Source organism: Carex rostrata, chromosome 9 (genome assembly GCF_964058835.1).
Source record: "Carex rostrata chromosome 9, lpCarRost1.2, whole genome shotgun sequence".
NCBI lineage: Eukaryota > Viridiplantae > Streptophyta > Magnoliopsida > Poales > Cyperaceae > Carex > Carex rostrata.
This window is the reverse complement of record NC_135926.1, coordinates 1561192-1580117: the sequence shown is the minus strand read 5'-3', so window position 1 is coordinate 1580117 and position 18926 is coordinate 1561192. Positions and strand designations below refer to the sequence as shown.

Below are 18926 nucleotides of genomic sequence, written 5' to 3'. Positions count from 1 at the left end.
TGGTTCTGTCATGCTGCACAGGGTTGTTGGCAATGCTAATCGCGGACTTGCTATCGCACCACAATTTCATCTTAGCTCCGTTATCCACCTTGAGCTCTTCCAACAACCTCTTCAGCCACACCATCTCAGCAACTGCCAATGCCATAGCCCTGTACTCGGCTTCTGCTGTCGATCTCGCAACAACTGGCTGCTTCTTGCTCTTCTAAGAGACCAAGTTGCCCCCTACAAACATGCAGTAGCCAGCTGTGGACCTCCTGTCATCAAGAGAACTAGCCCAATCCGAGTCACAATAGCCCTCAATGTTCATGTGCCCATTCTGCCTGAAAATCAAGCCCTTTCCTGGTGCACTCTTCAGGTACCTCAGAATGTGATACACTGCGTCCATATGGCCCTTCCTAGGGTCATGCATGTAGCGGCTCACCACGCTCACTGCAAATGAGATATCGGGACGAGTGTGGCTCAAATAGATCAATCTGCCTACCAGTCTCTGGTACCTCTCACGATCAACCTGTTCTCCTGCCTCTGCACTTATTTTGGCCTTCACATCGATTGGAGAAACCACAGGCTTGCACCCCAACATGCATGTTTCAGTGAGCAAGTCTAGGACATACTTCCTTTGGGATAGAACAATTCCCTCTGCTCCACGAGCCACCTCAATTCCAAGGAAGTACCTGTTGGGTTTCGAGGAACGATTCAAACCCATTTAATTAGCTTAAGCTGCGGAAAGAGTAAAACAAAAATTTTTACATCTAACTTAAGCTACGGATTAAATGAATCAAGAAGATTCGTTTAATCCTATTTACAGATCTACTCCATAATTGATTTCCTAAAGCATTAAATCTATTTACAAATTAAATAGATTAATATAACAATTTATACCTTGATTCCAAATCTCAGTTGGAATGCAGACCGAGCGAGTAGAGCCTCACCAGGGATGGAATCGACTCGCAGTATCACACGTGTGATACCTCTATTGGTTATCCACCAGGACTAACCGGAGAGCGATTTATTTCTTCTGCCAGAAATACCGTAAACCGCGGAATTCTGCAGAAACACTATTCACCGAAAAAGGGACAATTTAAATATATTTAAGAATGCAAGTTATTCCGTTTTACTAATAAAGCAAAACATGAAATACCGCAGAATCTAAAAATATATTTTTCCGAATCTCGTAATAACCGAAATCAGGGAAGAGAGGAAAAACTGATTAACGAAGTAATCAGATTAACATGTGAATTAGCAAATTTTCTCTCTACCCTCACCCCTCTATTTATAGTGTTTTAAGGAGGTTCGCAAAAGACCAAAATACCCCTCAAAACAAATCTATTTACCAAAAGCCCTTGACACCTCATCCTTTAATATGTGAAAAGACCAAAATACCCCTTCCACACCCTTCCACACTCTTCTCCATGTTTCTACACCCCTAGGTGTCATGCAAGGTGGCATAGGTGTGAAATGACCATTTTGCCCTTGGCCCATTAAGGCATGAATAGTAAAAGGCTTTGATTTTGGGCTTTGACTTTGGGCCTTTAATTTTAATTAAGGCTTTGATTATTTTGGGCTTTTAAACCCATAATTCAAATCCATAATTAACAATTAAAATTCCAAATCATATATATATAATTGTCATGTACAATTATATTTCTTTTCGGTTATTGTTCGGTAACTTTTATACAACGTAACGTGTACGTTTCTAAATTAACCATTGTTTCTGCTTGTCATTCTAAATGACATTTATAATTTAATTATATCACGTATAATTAATTATAACCATCTTAATATTAATTATAATCAATTTATAATTAATCAGTAAGATTCTCCGAGTAGCTCCTATATGGTGTGACCCAATAGGATCTGTGTTATGTTGGTAAACAGAGTTAAAACTGTTTTAACTTCTGTTAGTCATGGGTGGCATCTGGCAACACATCATGACCATCCAATTACATAGATGATGCTGTACTGTACAATATCACGATCCAGTAAACAATTTACTTGTGTCAGTTCTTCTGTCTCATAGCTATCAGATCAGTTTCAAGGTAGATGTGTGTCATCCTTGGTAACTGTATCTTTTCTTGATCTTGAGTAGATTATCAAATATAATTACTCTTGTAATTATACCGCATGCAGATAATCTAACTCTATCAAGGGGCCCAATGATGCTATAGCTCGTATAGAGATACGAGGGACAAGTAGTATTCTTGGTAGACTATCACTTCCTCAGCTAAGTTATATATATGGAAATGCTACCGTTATGGCTGCTTTTTACGGACAGCGTTAGATAACACTCACTCATATATATTTCTTAGTGGGAACGATAAATACCTCATACTGTAGAACTTTGACACTGAATGAAAACATAAATGACACGAACACAATTCTATTTAATGTTTCATTCGGGGTCTGTCAAATACCATGTTCCTAGAACATGTATCCATGTGATTAAAATGACATCTCATGTCAGGTGGTTTGTAAAACTTAACCATCTTTTAATCCACATACTAACCTTATCGCGGTAATTAGTGTTCCTGCTAATTACCTTGGTCAGTGACTTTTAAGAGTATATATTATCTATATTATGGAGTTTCACAATTTCAGTCATGCGAAATGATCCATAATTTCAATAATACTCAAGGCAACAAAATGATATATAAATAAACATTCAATTCATGAACAAAGCTTTATGATTAACTTATCGTATTATTGACTTCTAGATTATTACAAACTAATAGTACCTAAGCAGTCCCAGATCCTTCACCTCGAATTCCTTCCCGAATCTTGCCTTCAACTGTGCAATGTCCCCCTCGTCATCCCCGGTAATGATCATATCATCAACATACACCGCTAACATAGTAATGTGACCGCCATGTTGTCGAAAGAACACCGTGTGATCTGCATTGATCTGCTGGTAGCCCATGCCTACCATAGCCTTCCTGAACCTATCAAACCAGGCCCGAGGGGACTGCTTCAACCCATACAGCGACTTCTTGAGCCTGCACACCTTACCCACTGTCTGGTTCGTGCCAAACCCTGATGGTATCTCCATATACACCTCCTCTAACAAGTCACCATGAAGAAACGCATTCTTCACGTCGAGTTGGTGTAACTTCCATCCTTCATTCGCTGCCATGGAAACCAGTGTCCTCACTGTGCTCATCTTTGCCACGGGTGCAAAGGTCTCATCATAGTCGATTCCATAGGTCTGACTGTACCCCTTCGTTACCAACCGAGCCTTGTAGCGCTCAACCAGACCCTCAGGATTCTGTTTCACTGTAAAGACCCACTTGCATCCAACTGCCCTCTTGCCTGGTGGTAGTGACACGAGCTCCCAGGTTCTGTTCTTCGCAAGGGCCTCGAGCTCTTCTAGCATGGCTGCTTTCCACTTCGGATCTTCTTTAGCAACCTGCCAACACTTAGGGATAGAGACAATGTCTAATGATGCAATGAATGCTCCATGTACAGGTGATATGTGTGAGTAAGAGACAAACTGGGCAATGTCATGTGGGAAACCATACCGGTCAGGAGGAATGCCTGCATTCTCGCGAGAAGTCCTCCTTACCGATAAGGGAGTGGGAGGAGTAGAGAGAGAAATCATATCACATGTGTATTCTGGGTCTGAGGTGGATGGTGAAGGTGTCTCAAGAGTCGGAGCGGGCAGGGACAAGGGACTTGGCACAATAGTAGGCACTGTAGGCACGGTTCTCTCATTCTGCTTCTTTCTCCTCACATACACTTCACCATATCTCGACTCCCCCTGAGCCTGAGTTCCACCACCCTCGGACTCAATCCTCTCAACTTCTGGCTCAACTCTAGCCGAAGTCTCCTTTTCCGGCTCAACTCTAGCCGAAATCTCCTTTTCTGGCTCAATCACAGCCTCGTCGAGTATGGGGTAACCCATACCACCCACACTCACCATCCTCCTCTCACCATCACCACTACTCTCCTCCTCTCGCCTCATACCTCTTGTATCGAGCGAGCTTTCAAATGGTGATGTTGCTTCTGAGGAGTAGTATGGTTCAAGCTCGTGAAAAGTAACATCCATACTCACAAACATTCGCCTCTCAACTGGACTCCAGCACGCATACCCCTTTTGAGTGGCTGAGTATCCCACAAAGATACACCTCACGGCCCTTGGATCAAGTTTTCCCACATTGGGCCTGTTGTCATGTACAAAGCACACACACCCAAAAGTTTTGAGAGGAAGAATATCTCCATTCTTACCTGTCAACATCTCAATTGGAGACTTCCAATCCAATACCCGTGAGGGCATCCTATTGATCAAATAGGCTGCTGTCAGAACTGCTTGCCCCCAAAAGTGCTTTGGGACTTTCATCGAAATCATCATACTCCGAGTTACCTCCAGGAGATGCCTGTTCTTCCGTTCCGCTACCCCATTCTGCTCTGGTGTGTATGGACATGTGGTCTGATGCTGTATCCCCTGAGATGACAAGTATTCCCCAAACGCCTTATTGGTGTACTCTGTCCCATTGTCAGACCTCAATACCTTCACAACTGCACCGTATTGAGTCTGAACCATCTTGTGAAAATCTTTAAAGCAAGCAAGCACATCACTCTTATTTTTCATCAAGTAAAGCCAAGACACACGAGAAAAACAATCAATAAAAGACACAAAGTATTTAAATCCATTCAAAGTAGTTGTAGGACAGGGTCCCCATACATCCGAATGAATCAAATCAAAACTACAAGGCTTCCTACTCCCAGAGCTAACATAAGAGCTTCTGGTGTGCTTGCCCAACTCACACGCATCACACACCAATTTTTCTTTATTCGCCTTTTCAAATAAAGACTGATACATCCTACTCAAAACTGGAAATGAAGAGTGACCCAATCGCCTATGATGGAGCATCAGTAGGTCTTCCACACTTCTCTCAACAATGGATGAGAGGGCCGAGCTCATACCCTCTTTATCCATGTACCACAGTCTTCTATGCATTGTGCCAGTCCCAATCTCCTTGCCCGTCCCCTTCTCTCGGAAGATCACCTTGGGATTATCAAACAAAACAACACAGTTTAGTTGTGAGATAATGGCACTTATAGATAGGAGATTCACAGGAAAAGCAGGAGCATGCAAAACATTAGACAAAGTCAAAGTGTTGGTACATTTCACTGTACCCTTACCAACCACCGGCTGGGTCGTACCATCGGCTGTCCGGATGCTCTCTGGTACCGCTAAGTGAGTATAGGAAGAGAACTCCTTAGCAGCACCAGTCACATGGCGAGATGCACCGGAATCGACTATCCAATCTGGTGATCTAGCGATGGAAAAAGCAAGTATATCACTAGTACCTGCAGTCGAGTAAGTAACAGAGGCAAAATTACCCCTGACATCAGAAGAGGAGGAGGTGGATGCATCATCGCGCACACTCTTCCCATCACCTGTCGGTCTCTGCCTGTTCTTGAGCCCCTGAGAATAGGCCTCCACGAGTGCCTGATCCTCCTCTGACAAGCCCACACCAGCTTCTTCTTCCCCCTCAGCAACCATCAGATGTGCCTGGTTGCCTCTTCCACCTCTTCGGCCTCCACGTCCGCGACCACGACTCCCAGACTGCTCCCTTCCACCTGTGTCTCTCTCATTTGGTGGCTTAGGGCAAGCCTGCTTCAGGTGACCTACCTCACCACAGTTGTAGCACTGTCGAGTCTCACCTCTGTACCCAGTGTTACCTGGGTTGGAGATCGCTAGTGCTGACCTCACTCCTGGAGATCCCCCTGTCCCAGCCTATAATCCCATACGGCTCTCCTCCTGTATCATTGCCGAGATCGCCTCATCCAGTGAGGGGATCTTCGACATGGCTAGCAACATAGCGCTCCTCTGCTCGAATGCTGAGTCCAAATGCCTCAGAAAGTGCATAGTTCTCCTCTGAACATCTCTCACACCCTTCTTGCAATTTGGATCCACACAGCACTCAGCAGGAGAGAAGTGGTCGTAATCTGCCCACAGTCGCTCCAGATCTGCGGCATACTCTCCAATCGACCTACCTCTCTGTGCTACCTCCTCGATCTCTCTCTCGATCTGAAACACCCTCATGTTGTTGTCAATCCCCGCATAGATCCGCATCAGCTTCCCCCAAACATCACTCACGTCCTCTATTGCATCAACCGTCTTGGCAATAGAGGCATTCATCGAGTTTAGGAGCCAAGTGTGCAGCATACTATTGGTAGACCTCCACACACTGTACTCAGCCGAATCCTTTGCTGGTACTTCCATCTCACCCGTGATATACCCATCCACGTTCTTCCCTACCAGAGCTCTCTTAACCCGACGCGACCAGCTCAAATACGAGGCTGGCCCATCCAGTTTTATGTCCACAGACTGAAGCTCCAACTTCTGCGACTTCGGCTTGCTTTCCACAGGAGTTTGGCTCGCGGCCAACGCTCGCACCATGATAGCAAGCTCATCAGGAGTCAGCTTCGCGCAAGCTTTCGCGAACGGGTTCTCGATCTCCCCTTCTGACATTGATCCGACTTAGATCTACGCCTCACGTATTGTTCTAAGTCCGAATCACCTCTACAAAATCGAGTTCTTGACTCTTCTTGACCCGATTTAGATCCACATCCACATCATCTCCCCCTTTCTTTCTCTTCCTCTTGTCCCGATCTTGATTTAGCGCATCAAGACTCGAGCTTAAACCCAATCAAACCCAACCAAGAACCCGCTTCTCGGGTACCGTGGGATTTAGGCCTCCCACGCCAGCCAAATCAACACTCGGAACCTACCTTTGGTGGCTGGCCGGCCCTAGAAGTGGTGGCACGGCCTAGAAAAGAGGAAAAAACAGCCAAAGCGAAGAGAAAGAAAAGATGGCTGGTGGTCAAGGCGGAGCTAGGCGGAGCTAGGCGGAGCTACAGTGCTGCTCGGCCAAGAGAAAGGGAAGGCGGAGCAGAGAGAGAGAGAGAGGAGCAGCGGATCTAGAGCTGGACGGCAGATCTAGGTCAGAGAAGCCTAGATCATGGCAGTGGCGGTAGAACTAGGGCGAGGCGGAGCTCAGGCCGTGACCAGGAGGGTCAGGCGACCTGAACTGAGAGAGGCGGAGCTCAGGCAGTCGGGCGGAGCTGGGCGGAGGTGGCTCTGCCTTGAATCTGTGAAATCGCGGTTACTGTAACGCGCGGTTATTGTAGCGATTTTAGGGTTTCGTTTTTTTCAGCTCTGATACCAAATTGACAAAGAGGAAATGGTTCTAAAAATGAATTGTATAGATTCCTGTGTTCCTTTGGGCCTATATAGGCAGTACATTTTGCATACACAACCCTACAACTTCTATAATACCTTTCTTGCCTATATAACCCTACAACTCTCATAATACGATAAACATACATAACTCTCATAATACTATAATGCACGAGCTTTACATAGAATATGAAACGGTTAACGGTCTGATTTCATCTTTGTAAAACGGTGAACTCCATTTCATCAAAAACTCCTGTGTGACGTCAGCTCCATAACGATTTTTACTTTTCATCAATGTTTAAAATTGTGAAATCTAACTGTTGCTTCGAGCCGTTAATCTTGTTTAATTTTGATGAGTGATTTTTTTTTTTTATAAAATATTTAAAGTTCATTTCATACAAGATTAAGTTGTAAAAAATTAACAAATATAGTTAATAAGAATAGCTAATATAATGCTTTTAATTGTACATTCTCTCGGTCCCATTCCATCTTTCTCGTTTTTATGTTTCTAATTGTGGAAGTAAATGATATTTTAGTGAAGAATCACATCTAGTCTAGTGACAAACGCATTGCTATCTCTGTGGAATGGAAAGTTGCTAATAGGAAACACAGTGCCTACATTAGCGAGCACTGTTTGACATATCTCATGTCTAACAGAATTTTCTTTTTCATTAACAGCCTTCCCATTTTCTATGGCAGCAGACCAGCAGTGAGCAATCATTAACAGCCTTCCTTTTAGCCCGTAACTTCACTACTCTGACGAATTGCATAAATTTTCATATATAGGTGAGTACAAGTGCCAATCTAGATCAATAAGGCGTCAAAGTGTTTAACATAAGACTAAAACAACACAATTCATGAGTCGACTAAAAAAGTGTATAGATTATTGAAGTATCGACTAAAGAGTTGTAGAGATTCTATTAGTAGAAGTGTCATTCCAAATCAGTGCAGCATAGACGACTAACTTTACTTGCGACTATCAAATACATCTCTCTGATTATGTCTTAATTTACTCTTCATATTTCCTTGAGATTTCAAATTTCCCTGCTTTATGAATTATGAAGCTCATTAATTTGCACATTCCATTTTAATCCAATCACTAATTGCTTTTCATATATTCTACGCTCTTCCAACTACAAATAAGTTTCTCAGACCCCAACTACAAATAAGTTTCTTAGGTCTGAGGTTACTTCTATTAATTTAATTTTGGCAATACAAGTAAATATATAATCCAGATTGTTTTTCATCTCTAATGGCTTGCAACAAGCCGAGTTCAACATTAACATGGAATCACTATTGTCATGTAAGCGGTAAGCCTATTACACATTGAGATATCATGTGAATTACTTAAATTTCAACTGAAGAAAACAGCATTATTCTATACCTCAATTATAAATAATAACAATTTACTTGTTCTTTGTACAAAAATGAACCAGAAACACCAAACAAACTATCATTACATTAATCTATTTACTCCTTGGAAAGAAGGCAAATTTAAATTAACCAAGCATTTCCTATTGTTTTATCTAAGAGGAAAAACTCTCATCGTCAAAACCACTCTCTCTCCTTCTATCGTATCTATTCAATGCTGGTATAGACGCACTTGCTGAAATTCGAAAAGACCTGGCAGACCCCACAAATGTTCTCGCTTCAATCCTCCCGACCTCCTTGCACACATTATCTAGTATCAGTAAAAAATCCCGTACCACCATAAAAATTCTCAAGGGATGTGCCTCTTCTTTGGCAGTATCACCATGAAAATACTCAGTCGTCTCCTTGACCCGCTTCATGACCCGTCTCTCCTCCTCTCTGACTCTTTTTATCTCTCCCTCTGCCACTCTCAGAAAATTCTTAAAAGATTCAAAAAATTTATTTCCCTCTGTCCCCTGCCTCTCTACTTGTATCACTGACTTGGTCCTTTCCAGGCCAGTTTCTAACTTTGAAATGTAACCATTTAGCACGTCAGAATCCATTCCTGCTGCCTTTTTCACATTACTGAGTTCATTACTTAACCCTGAGACAACTCTGAGACCTTGTTTCCGAAATTGTTCTTCTCGGGGGAAGTTCTGCACATTCTGCAGTTTCTGTTCTCCATTTGTTTCTTCTGAACGAACTATCTCTTGCACAACAAAATGTAGTAGTGTGGTTTTTCCATCAGTTCCCTTCACATCAGAAAGTTTTAGGAGGGTGTCAAGTTTGAAAGCCGTTGCTTCTCCGCGATTCGTACCAACATTCATGCGGTTTCCAGTACGAAGAATTGCTTCTAGAACTTTCAGAAACATTTTGCTGTTCCTCAAATCCTCACAAGCAGCCTAACAGGGAATAAAGGTTAGGCTATATTATTTTGGTTTTCTCTACTGGACAAGGTTGGGACTGTTACGCTTTGCACAGAAACATAAAGGGTGTTGCGTGGTAACAGGCACGGCGATTCTTAATTTTTTTTTTTCAAATTTAACGGTACAATGTCCTTTTTATATGCTTATTTTTGTAATTATCATGCATTAAATTTAACATTGGAAATTCCCAAAACATTTTTTTCATTTCCACAAATAAGAACATATAAGCTAAAAAATATACACCATCCAAATTTTAATTTTGTACATAATATACACAAAAAATGTAAAACTAAAGGATCTATGAATATTATATGCAAGTCATAAAAGTTTGAGATTTTTTATGCATGGACACACAGTAATATGCATATCATTGACCAGACCACGAGTCAAAACTATTTGACAAAAAACTACTAGCCTCTTATGCCATACTGGTGCGAATATCCCATGGGTACTGGTACCGAATATATATCCACCAAGGTAACTATTGCCTTTATTAAGTATTGGAGTCACATTGGGGTTGAATCTGTGACAAATTTTCGATCCAAATGGCCCAAGCTTCATGTTAGGATTCTCACTTAAACTGAGGATATATATCAGAGGGGTGACAAAAATACTAGTCTGCTACAAGGTGATATGTACCATATACCCAAATTATGCCCCACATGGAATACAATTAAAACCCAAAATAAAAAAATAACAGACCGGTATGGTAGCAGACAAGTATCATTTGGTACAGCTGGCAACAACCGGTCTAGGACTTGGCTCATACTGACAATGATCTGGAACTCCAATTAGATAATTTTTGAGAGATTAAAATAAAATATTACCTCAAGAGTTTGAAATGAGCTTTTGAGATAATTAATCTCTGTTTCAAAATTGGCCCGATAGAGCATCGCATCAACCCTTTTGAAGGCAAAAGGAATATCCAGCACAGCCTTCAGAAACCGCTCAGCTGAACCGAGTTTAGACAAGTCACCAGAAAAGTTCCTCAGTTTTAGTTCTTCCTCTTTAGTTGGCGCCATCTTCACTAGAGTTTCTAGAAGCTCTGTCCCCAAGCACTCAGGATTCCCTGTTTAGACAAGAAGTATATTTTCAGGACAAAAAAAAATTTACTACAAAGGCCTTTTTTTTTTACGTCAAAGTTCTTATTGAGGATTCCAATTATATCCCCACATTCTATAGGAATTAAAAAGATAGACTCTCTTCCAACAACGAAAGCAAAAGAAAAGAAGTGTAAAAGAGAGAAAAACAGAAGCCCAAACTCATAATGTGCCTTAAATTGAAGGCAATAAATAGGAACGTAGCACTTAATTGTTCTTTATAGCCATGATTGATAGATAATGTCTTTTCCACAGTTCTCGTATGAAATTAAATGAACATGGCAATAGTGAATGTACGCTGATTTGCAAGTGGACTTACATGCAAGTAAGATAGTATATGAGTGCTGTTAAATAAGTTACAGATAGTCAAGTGCAGTTGCATTTTTTAAATTAGTTTCAGGTAAACAAAATGTATAGGCACAATATTCTCTTTCTTACACCAAGTCTCGTTATAACTACTTCAGTAGTTTCAATCACACGTTAATTGCAGGTTTATACAACTAGGCAAAAATTAAATGTATTTTTTTCTTGTCTGGCACTTAAGATTATTTCAGTGGGGTACTATAATTACGTATGAAAATAGAAATCTACAATTAATCAATACATGGGACAAAGCAATTTCCCAAGGAAAATCATATGCATTTGGATCGTCAAAGGAACAGTGCAAGTATAGTGTCATTTGGGCTAGTGTAAGAATAGTGTCATTCGTATGAAAAGTGCTAACCCACTGAAATACGTATGAAAAGTGCTAATTTTGCTCTGAATACGTATGAAAAGTGCTAATTCTTACACTTTTGGAATGACACTATTCTTACACTTTTGGAAAAGTGCTAATTTTGTGGTATTCAGAATAATAAAAAAGTTGTTTGGATTGTATGATACAGAAATACAGAATAGCACTAACCCAAAGATTACTAATCATACTATTCCTTGATTTGGTTGGGTTAACAGGATAGTCACTAAACCAAACTATTTTGAACAGTGACAGGTTGTTTGGATCGCACCTCAATTTAGAATAATGTTCCTATTCCTGACTTAGTGCTATTCGGATGCATCCAAATGAACACAAAACAAAAGTCAAATTTGTGTGAAAACAATCTCCTACCAAAAATCACTTCAATGAATCTATAATTGACTATCAAGAAATGAAATGCTAACTATAGAAACAGTACCATATCTCAATCGCTAACAAAGCAACACCTTGAAAATGCAAGTGCCACTTGAAATGGAAACCCCAACCAAAAAGTTATGATTCAAAAAGAGGAATAACAAAAGGGACCTAAACTAAAACACATACCGTCCAATAAAGCTTCTGTTACCTCCTCCAGCGTCACATTTAAAGCCCTCAACAGAATTGCAATATTTTGTGATTTTTTTGGGTCCAATACTCTTTCTTCTTGCTTATATGGTGCAACTGCAGCTCTTTTATTTGCTTCTTTAGGTGCAGCTATGGTTTTGTTGTTCACAAACAGAGCCTCGATCATATCCTCATTTAACCTACCAAATCCAATGCAATTAAGTCACAAAAAAAGACAGAATTAATTAATGTAAGACTAATTGCACAATTATACTTATACCACCCCCACTTTCTAAGGATTGCATTTCGGCACCTCCATTTTTCGCCAATTTATAATAAAATTAAAGCTTATGTCTTTGTTTTGTTAATTACCTTACTAGAGGATAAAATAAGAGGAAATATTTTGATGGACCAAAAATTCAAGAGCATTAACAAATAACAAACTGATAAAAATCAGAAACAAACATGTTGAGTATCAAAAACTAAACCAACCGCAATCCGTAATTTTGTTAAATTGCATACGTATAACAACCACAAGCTAATCCTAATTGAGTAAGACATTTATATAAGAACAATAAAAATAAGAATACTTCTTACTGGAATGAGCTCGATTTCAGCTGATCCCAGACCATCGCCCGGTCAGAGCTTGCCTTGACCTTGTCCCAGTGAAGCGGCTTCAATTTTGGCTTCTCTTCACCTTCCATTAAACACTCTTCATTTGGGTTACCACCACTGGTGCGTACAACAGAGGAACTGCCATTACCATTATTAGTTTCAGCATTAAAAGAATTCGGCATGTCTATCCGTGCTCCATCGGCTGGCAGAGGCTTCATTAACCGCCGCCTCGGTGTAAAATTAGAAGCTTCGGAAGCTGTCTCCTTTCTCTCTTCAACATTTTTAAAAGAAACAGGGGGTGGTGGTGGTGGAGGCGGCGGCGGCGGTGTCACTTTGGTTGTTTTATCCATCCTAGAAGAACTTTGTAGAAGTGGAGCCCGAGGCGGTGGGGGAGGGGGAGGTGGAGCCGATGCAGCAGTGATCATTTGTTTGACATCAGGCATAGAACTAGTAGAAAACCTAGTCCTTGGTGGGGTCCGCCGGGACCGTGCAGCTGGAGGCAGTGGCACTGCTGCCGCCGGCCCAGTGGTAGAGTCCATAGCAACCTCTTTTTCAGCAGCTCCCATACTGGGAAAGCTGCGGCGTGAGTCAGTCGCAGCCGGGCTGCTCCCGCCACTCCAAGGTGACTCGTTTACCGAGCGCTGACGTGGTGTGTAATAGAATGACGTGTCTTCATCAGAGGATGCTGTGCTCGACTTTACCCTTGGCAAAGTGCCTGCCGAAAAGCGCCTCAGGGGCGGTAGCGGCCTCAATTCGGGACTGGGCACGTGTACATCCAAAACCCTCTCTGCTCTCTCCTTACTTAGCTTCCTATAAGGCGACCCGTTCAACCCATTCAGGTCGCCGTGATCCCCACCTCTCCTGTGGGAGCCCGGCTCGACTGTGCCTAAATACAGCAACTCTGATGCCGTTTCCTGTTGAGTCGACCTCAGCCTCCCTACCCGAGCCCCCTCGTTACCAATTAGCTTTCTCGATTCCGCCTCTCTGTTATTTTTCCTTTTATAGACAGCGAAGCATGATAGAGAAACCAGCAACAATGCGACGATTGAAACTGTAGTGGCAATGGCGGCTGTTTTGGCGACGCTGACACTGCCTTTGCTATTGGAGGGGTGAGTGGCGGATTGGGAGGATACATCGACAGCGGTGGTGGGCGTGGGGAGAGTGGCGGATTGGGAAGGAGGCGAAGGAGGAAAGAATAAGTCCGGCGAAGTGGGTACTGATGGGTTGGAGAACTCCGTCGAAGGTGGCGGCGGGGTCCACTGAATGGGGAACAACGGCTCGTGAAGTAGCCGCTCTCGCTTTCCAAATGATGGAAAACAGAGTAGTAATAGGAGAAGGGATATAGATTGGAGGTACTTTGCGAGGCGATTAGCACCATTTTTTTTTAATGGTTCTCTCATGGTTGCAGACTTGCAGTGAGAGACGGAGAGAGAGGGGAAAGAGGAAGGATCTGAGAGGAGGGAGGTGCTCACTGAAAAAGTGACGTCAGAGAAAGAGCCGCCATTTTATTTTTCTTCTTTGCGAATTCTATACAACGTCCCGTTACACGTGGCATCGAATCCGCTTTTCTGTCCTGTTTTATATCTTTTTTTCTTTTTCTTTTCCAAAGTCTTTCTCATCACCTTTAAAATCTACAAATATTTACGTTCGGGTGTTGTGGTGGAAAGATGGCCCTTTAAATGTGCAGGGTTGGCTCGAAAGTAATTATTTGTAAATTTAAAATTGTAAAGAGAGCATAAATCGTTTCTGTTCTGGCTACTTTCCTGTCATTCTCTTCTGATCCGGTGTTAAAATACTTTGCTTCTCTTCTTGGGTAGAAATCCAAGTCTTCTCAATTTAATAGCTAGCTAATCAAATTCGCATCCTCTGAGATATCTCATATTTTGCGTGACTTTTGGAAAATCTCAACCGTTGCAATAAGTTTTGCGCGAATCTGAAAGGTCCAATAATACTGGCCCCCTACGTCATCCCGAATAGGCACCGGACACGTCGGTCACGCAAAATATGAGATATCTCAGAGGATACGCACTCTAGCTAACCAGGTGGTGGTAAATTAATACTGGAGTGATATGTAGCAAACTCAACATAGATTATAGATGTATTACTTCTGTAGTTTTTTCATGTAGCCCTCACAAAATTACTATTTTAATAACTAAATAGTATTAATACGACTTGGCATGTGTGTCAGTTAGGTGTTATAACTCTTTTTGACCATAGGCACAGTACAGGAAACATCACGTTGAGTCATGACGCATTTTTTTTTTTTTGCTAACATTAATTCTTCATTTCAATATTTTGAAAAATCGTTTCAAATTTTTTGAAAACTTTTTTTATTTTTTTTTCATAACAAATTTAAATTACTAAATAAATAGTCAAATACGATCGAACGTTACTAATGTGACAGGTTACGGCATGATCTTGTCATGATGTGACTCACGTGTCGTGACCATCCCTCAATATTTTGATCACGAGATCAAATTCACAACATGTTAGTCACAACACGACACGGCACGATTTTTCTACACTAAATCTTCACAATGTTTCTCATCATTTGATTTGTCCAATGCATCATTCAAAATCGAGTATGGTATTGTTCAATTTCATAAAGTAGCAATTATAAATGTAGTATTGCAAATATATTCTAGCTGAGTTCAATAGCGAACTAAACACGAATTTATTAAAGTTTTGTATGTTTTGAGACTTACTTTTTTTTAATTGTATTAGTGGGCGTAACAATAATGGAAGGTGTGCTTGTAATCATATCATCTTAGAGTTCTTGAGTAAATTATAATCTAGTATCAATTATCTGAAAGTAAAATTTTGTAAACTCAACTTCAATACAGACGCACAAAAAACGGAATGATAATTTTCTAAGACGATTGTGAGACATCTTGAATCAGAGGTTTGCTAACATCCGCCTGGGGCAGCCCATGTCCAGGGTATCTATTCCCGAGCCCGGATATACACGAGTACGGGTATTAAACGGGCCGGATTCGGTCGACCCGTTTTATTTTTGAATTTCAAAATTTTTGAAATCCCCCCCCCCCCCCGTTGAAAATTTTCAAATGTACGTCTCTTGTAGTTTTATTTTTTTTTCTCTTTCAATTCAATTAGCCTATTTGTGTTGAAATTTTATAAAGCAATACTATGTGATCCCTCTTGCAAAAGAATATCACCACTAACATGACATTTGCAATATAATTACAAGGGTATAAAGCAATACTAATTTAGCAATCTAGCTAAATTAACAATTTGTCTGAAAGTGTCACAATTTTTTTTACAATTGTTTTGCATGTGATGAATATATATCTCCATCTCTACAATTGCCAGAAAATTACTCTCTTTTTGTTAATATAATTTTTTTTTGTCAAACCAACAAACTTTAAATTACGTGAATAATTTTCTTTTTCAAATTTATATTAAAAATATATTAAATTACTTATGTAACAAATAAATTTAATTTTTTATATTATAAAAATAGAGACGTTTGATAGTAGAAACTTTGACCCTATTTTCTATAGAAAAATTATATATATTTTATTTTCATATGTATTTGATCTAAATAATTCGAAAATTTGACTCCGTCCTTGAAAAGTATGTTAAAATATAATACCTCAGATGACGAATAATTTTGACGGTACTTGATTTGTATACAAGTATACAACTAAAAACATATGTACTTTTAGTTTACTTTTAAGTCTCTCAATCTTATGTTAACTTCTCGTTATGTTCAGTACTTAAAAGTTTCTTCTAACAAATATATTATTATCTTTAAGCATATTTTTATACCAAACTAGTTGCTTTCATGCTTTGACATATAATTATTAAAAAATTGACGTATAACTAATTGTTTGTTTTAAATATATTTAAACTAGATGCATTTAATACAAATATTGATCTTGTAAAGATACTTAGCTAATTTATGTTGTTATTAGTTTCTTTAACACTTATGTAGTTAAAATTTTAAATGTGCGTCTGAATAATTATATGAAAGTAATTTGATAGACTATAATTACATTTTCGTACTATCACCAGATATACCTTGATGAATTACAACTATATATGTTTAGAAAGAACTATATAAATATTAAAAAAAATTAGCTAAATGTTGATAAGAAGAATGCTATTGTTAATAATAAACAGTGTTGTAAATAACGGTATGCGGTTCTCGGACGGATATGGTATCGCCAAGAGATTAATCAGAAATAATCGGGAATAACCAGACATAATAGGAAATTATCGGTCGATTAGTCGGGAAAATCCATGTTCAGTACTTAAAACTTTCTTCTAACAAATATATTACTAGCTTTAAGCATATTTTAATACCAAACTAGTTGCTTTCATGCTTTGACATATAATTATTAAAAAATTGACGTATAACTAATTGTTTGTTTGAAATATATTTAAACTAGATGCATTAAATACAAATATTGATCTTGTAAAGATACTTAGCTAATTTATGTTGTTATTAGTTTCCTTAACACATATGAATCGTTTGCTATTCAAGCTTTTTATCTCTGAGTTTGCATGTTTTATTTTATTTTCATAGGAAAGATATATATTCGGAAGTTATTAAAATTGAAAAAACTATTTTCTGTGCGTGAAAAATTACAAACATTCGAAATAAGAAATTATTATTAATTAAAAATTAACATTGAAACCTGAGGACTATTAAATTTATAAAAATATTCAAGCAAGAATAAATTTATCAAGAATATTCCAGTCACTTCATACTGAAAATTAATAATTTAAACGGTAAATTATTTTTTCGAGTGTTATTATAGCTGATTGCACAATATATAAAAAGGAGGGTTCAAATGCACCCAAATTCTTGTGCACCCAAATGCACCCTATCTTTCAAATCTTTTTTCTCCGTTTTCAAAGTCTGAATAGTCAATCTGAACCGTTAGATGCGATCCATATATTAAGATGTGCTTGGAGACCAAATTTACATTTTTTGAAATATTTTTACTATTTATTAAGCCACTTTGAAAATCGCTGATTTTACATTTTTTGGACCATTGAATGAGCGATTTTTCAAAGTGGCTTAATAAATAGTAAAAAAATTAAAATTAAAAATCCGAAAATAAATTGATCAGAAATAAAAAATAAATAAAAATATCCCACAATATTATTCCCAAACAATTCCTTCTATTTGATATTCAACTATTCAGATTTTAAAAGTCGAATTATAAACACGTAATAATATTCATACGACACTGTAAAAAAAACAGAAAAAAAAACCCCAGACCGGACCGCCCGACCCCCCGAGGGTACAACGGGCACGGGTATAAGACGGACAAGGCACGGTTTTTGAAAAAAAATCCGTGATGCCCGGCCCATGGTACCCATCTACCCGTGATACCCGTGCCCATGCCCGGGTTTGCCCGAACTACCCGACCCCTACCCGACAGCAAACCTCTAATCTTGATGTAATAAATGCCTTGTATAGAAATAAAAACAATAAATGTTAACAATCATGAAAACATATTGAAGCTATAGATAAATACGAATTAATAAATAAAAATATGTTACCAAAATGATCAAGGAGAAACTAAAAGCACATCTCACAATGTCTTAACGGTATAAATTTTACCACCACTAAAACATTATACGAAAATTCATTTGATCACAAGGGTACTTTTGCAAAATCCCACTAAATAAATAATTTAATAATTAAGATAAAGTAGGACATGATCGTGAACCAATGTGGGGATTATCAATTGAGTAGGCCCCGCAGCGTTACATGCGTTAAAGCTCAAACTCAATTTCCTTCTTGTGGGTTTCTTCTTTTTTGGACCCTTGCGCGAATTTTATATTTCGCACGGCAAGCACCTCTTTTGGCTGCATCACGTGTTGTAAAGTCGTGCGAACCGAGAAATAGAACATACCACACGCAGATTTACTGGTTTGCCAAAGCAAGGGGGTCCGTCCTTGCGTTTGTTGTCCCTTCGGAACAGCTTACTTAATGTGATCTCTCTTTGCTCACGAAACGTGTAAAATTAAGTTAAAGAGTGGTTCAGAATTTAGTAGCCACTGTCGATAAGTATTTTAAAAGACAGAGGAGAAATGGAAAAAAAATAGAATGGTAGGTTATGAAAAAGTTATATCAGTAAATACTTAAAGGTTCAGAATTTGAGCAGTCGACAATTATGTCAAATTTTTCAAATACAAAGAGAAAAAAGAATGCGGATGGTGATTAATTAATAGTTTATAGAATATTAAACATAATTAATATTGATTAATTGAATAAGTACATGAATTATTAGCAAGATAAATACACTATTCTGTAATTTTGAGAAAAAATACGTAATTTTTATATTTTTAGGGATATACATAAAATTCCCCTTTTTTTGTTAACTATTTGTAAAAATATATCAAAATATTATGTCATCGAC

At 39.1% G+C, this 18926-nt stretch overlaps 1 protein-coding gene across 1 annotated transcript; it reads right to left on the bottom strand.

Annotated features, from left to right (window-relative positions):
- Window positions 1-8546: 8546 nt before the first annotated feature.
- On the bottom strand, window positions 8547-14036 carry LOC144558940 (formin-like protein 8). The gene is made up of 4 exons (XM_078307815.1): window positions 12511-14036; window positions 11914-12113; window positions 10344-10585; window positions 8547-9492 (listed from the first exon to the last, which is right to left on the bottom strand). The coding sequence occupies exons 1-4, from the start codon at window positions 13926-13928 to the stop codon at window positions 8707-8709; spliced, it is 2646 nt and encodes an 881-aa protein (XP_078163941.1). The 5' UTR covers window positions 13929-14036; the 3' UTR covers window positions 8547-8706.
- Between the last annotated feature and the right edge of the window lie 4890 nt (window positions 14037-18926).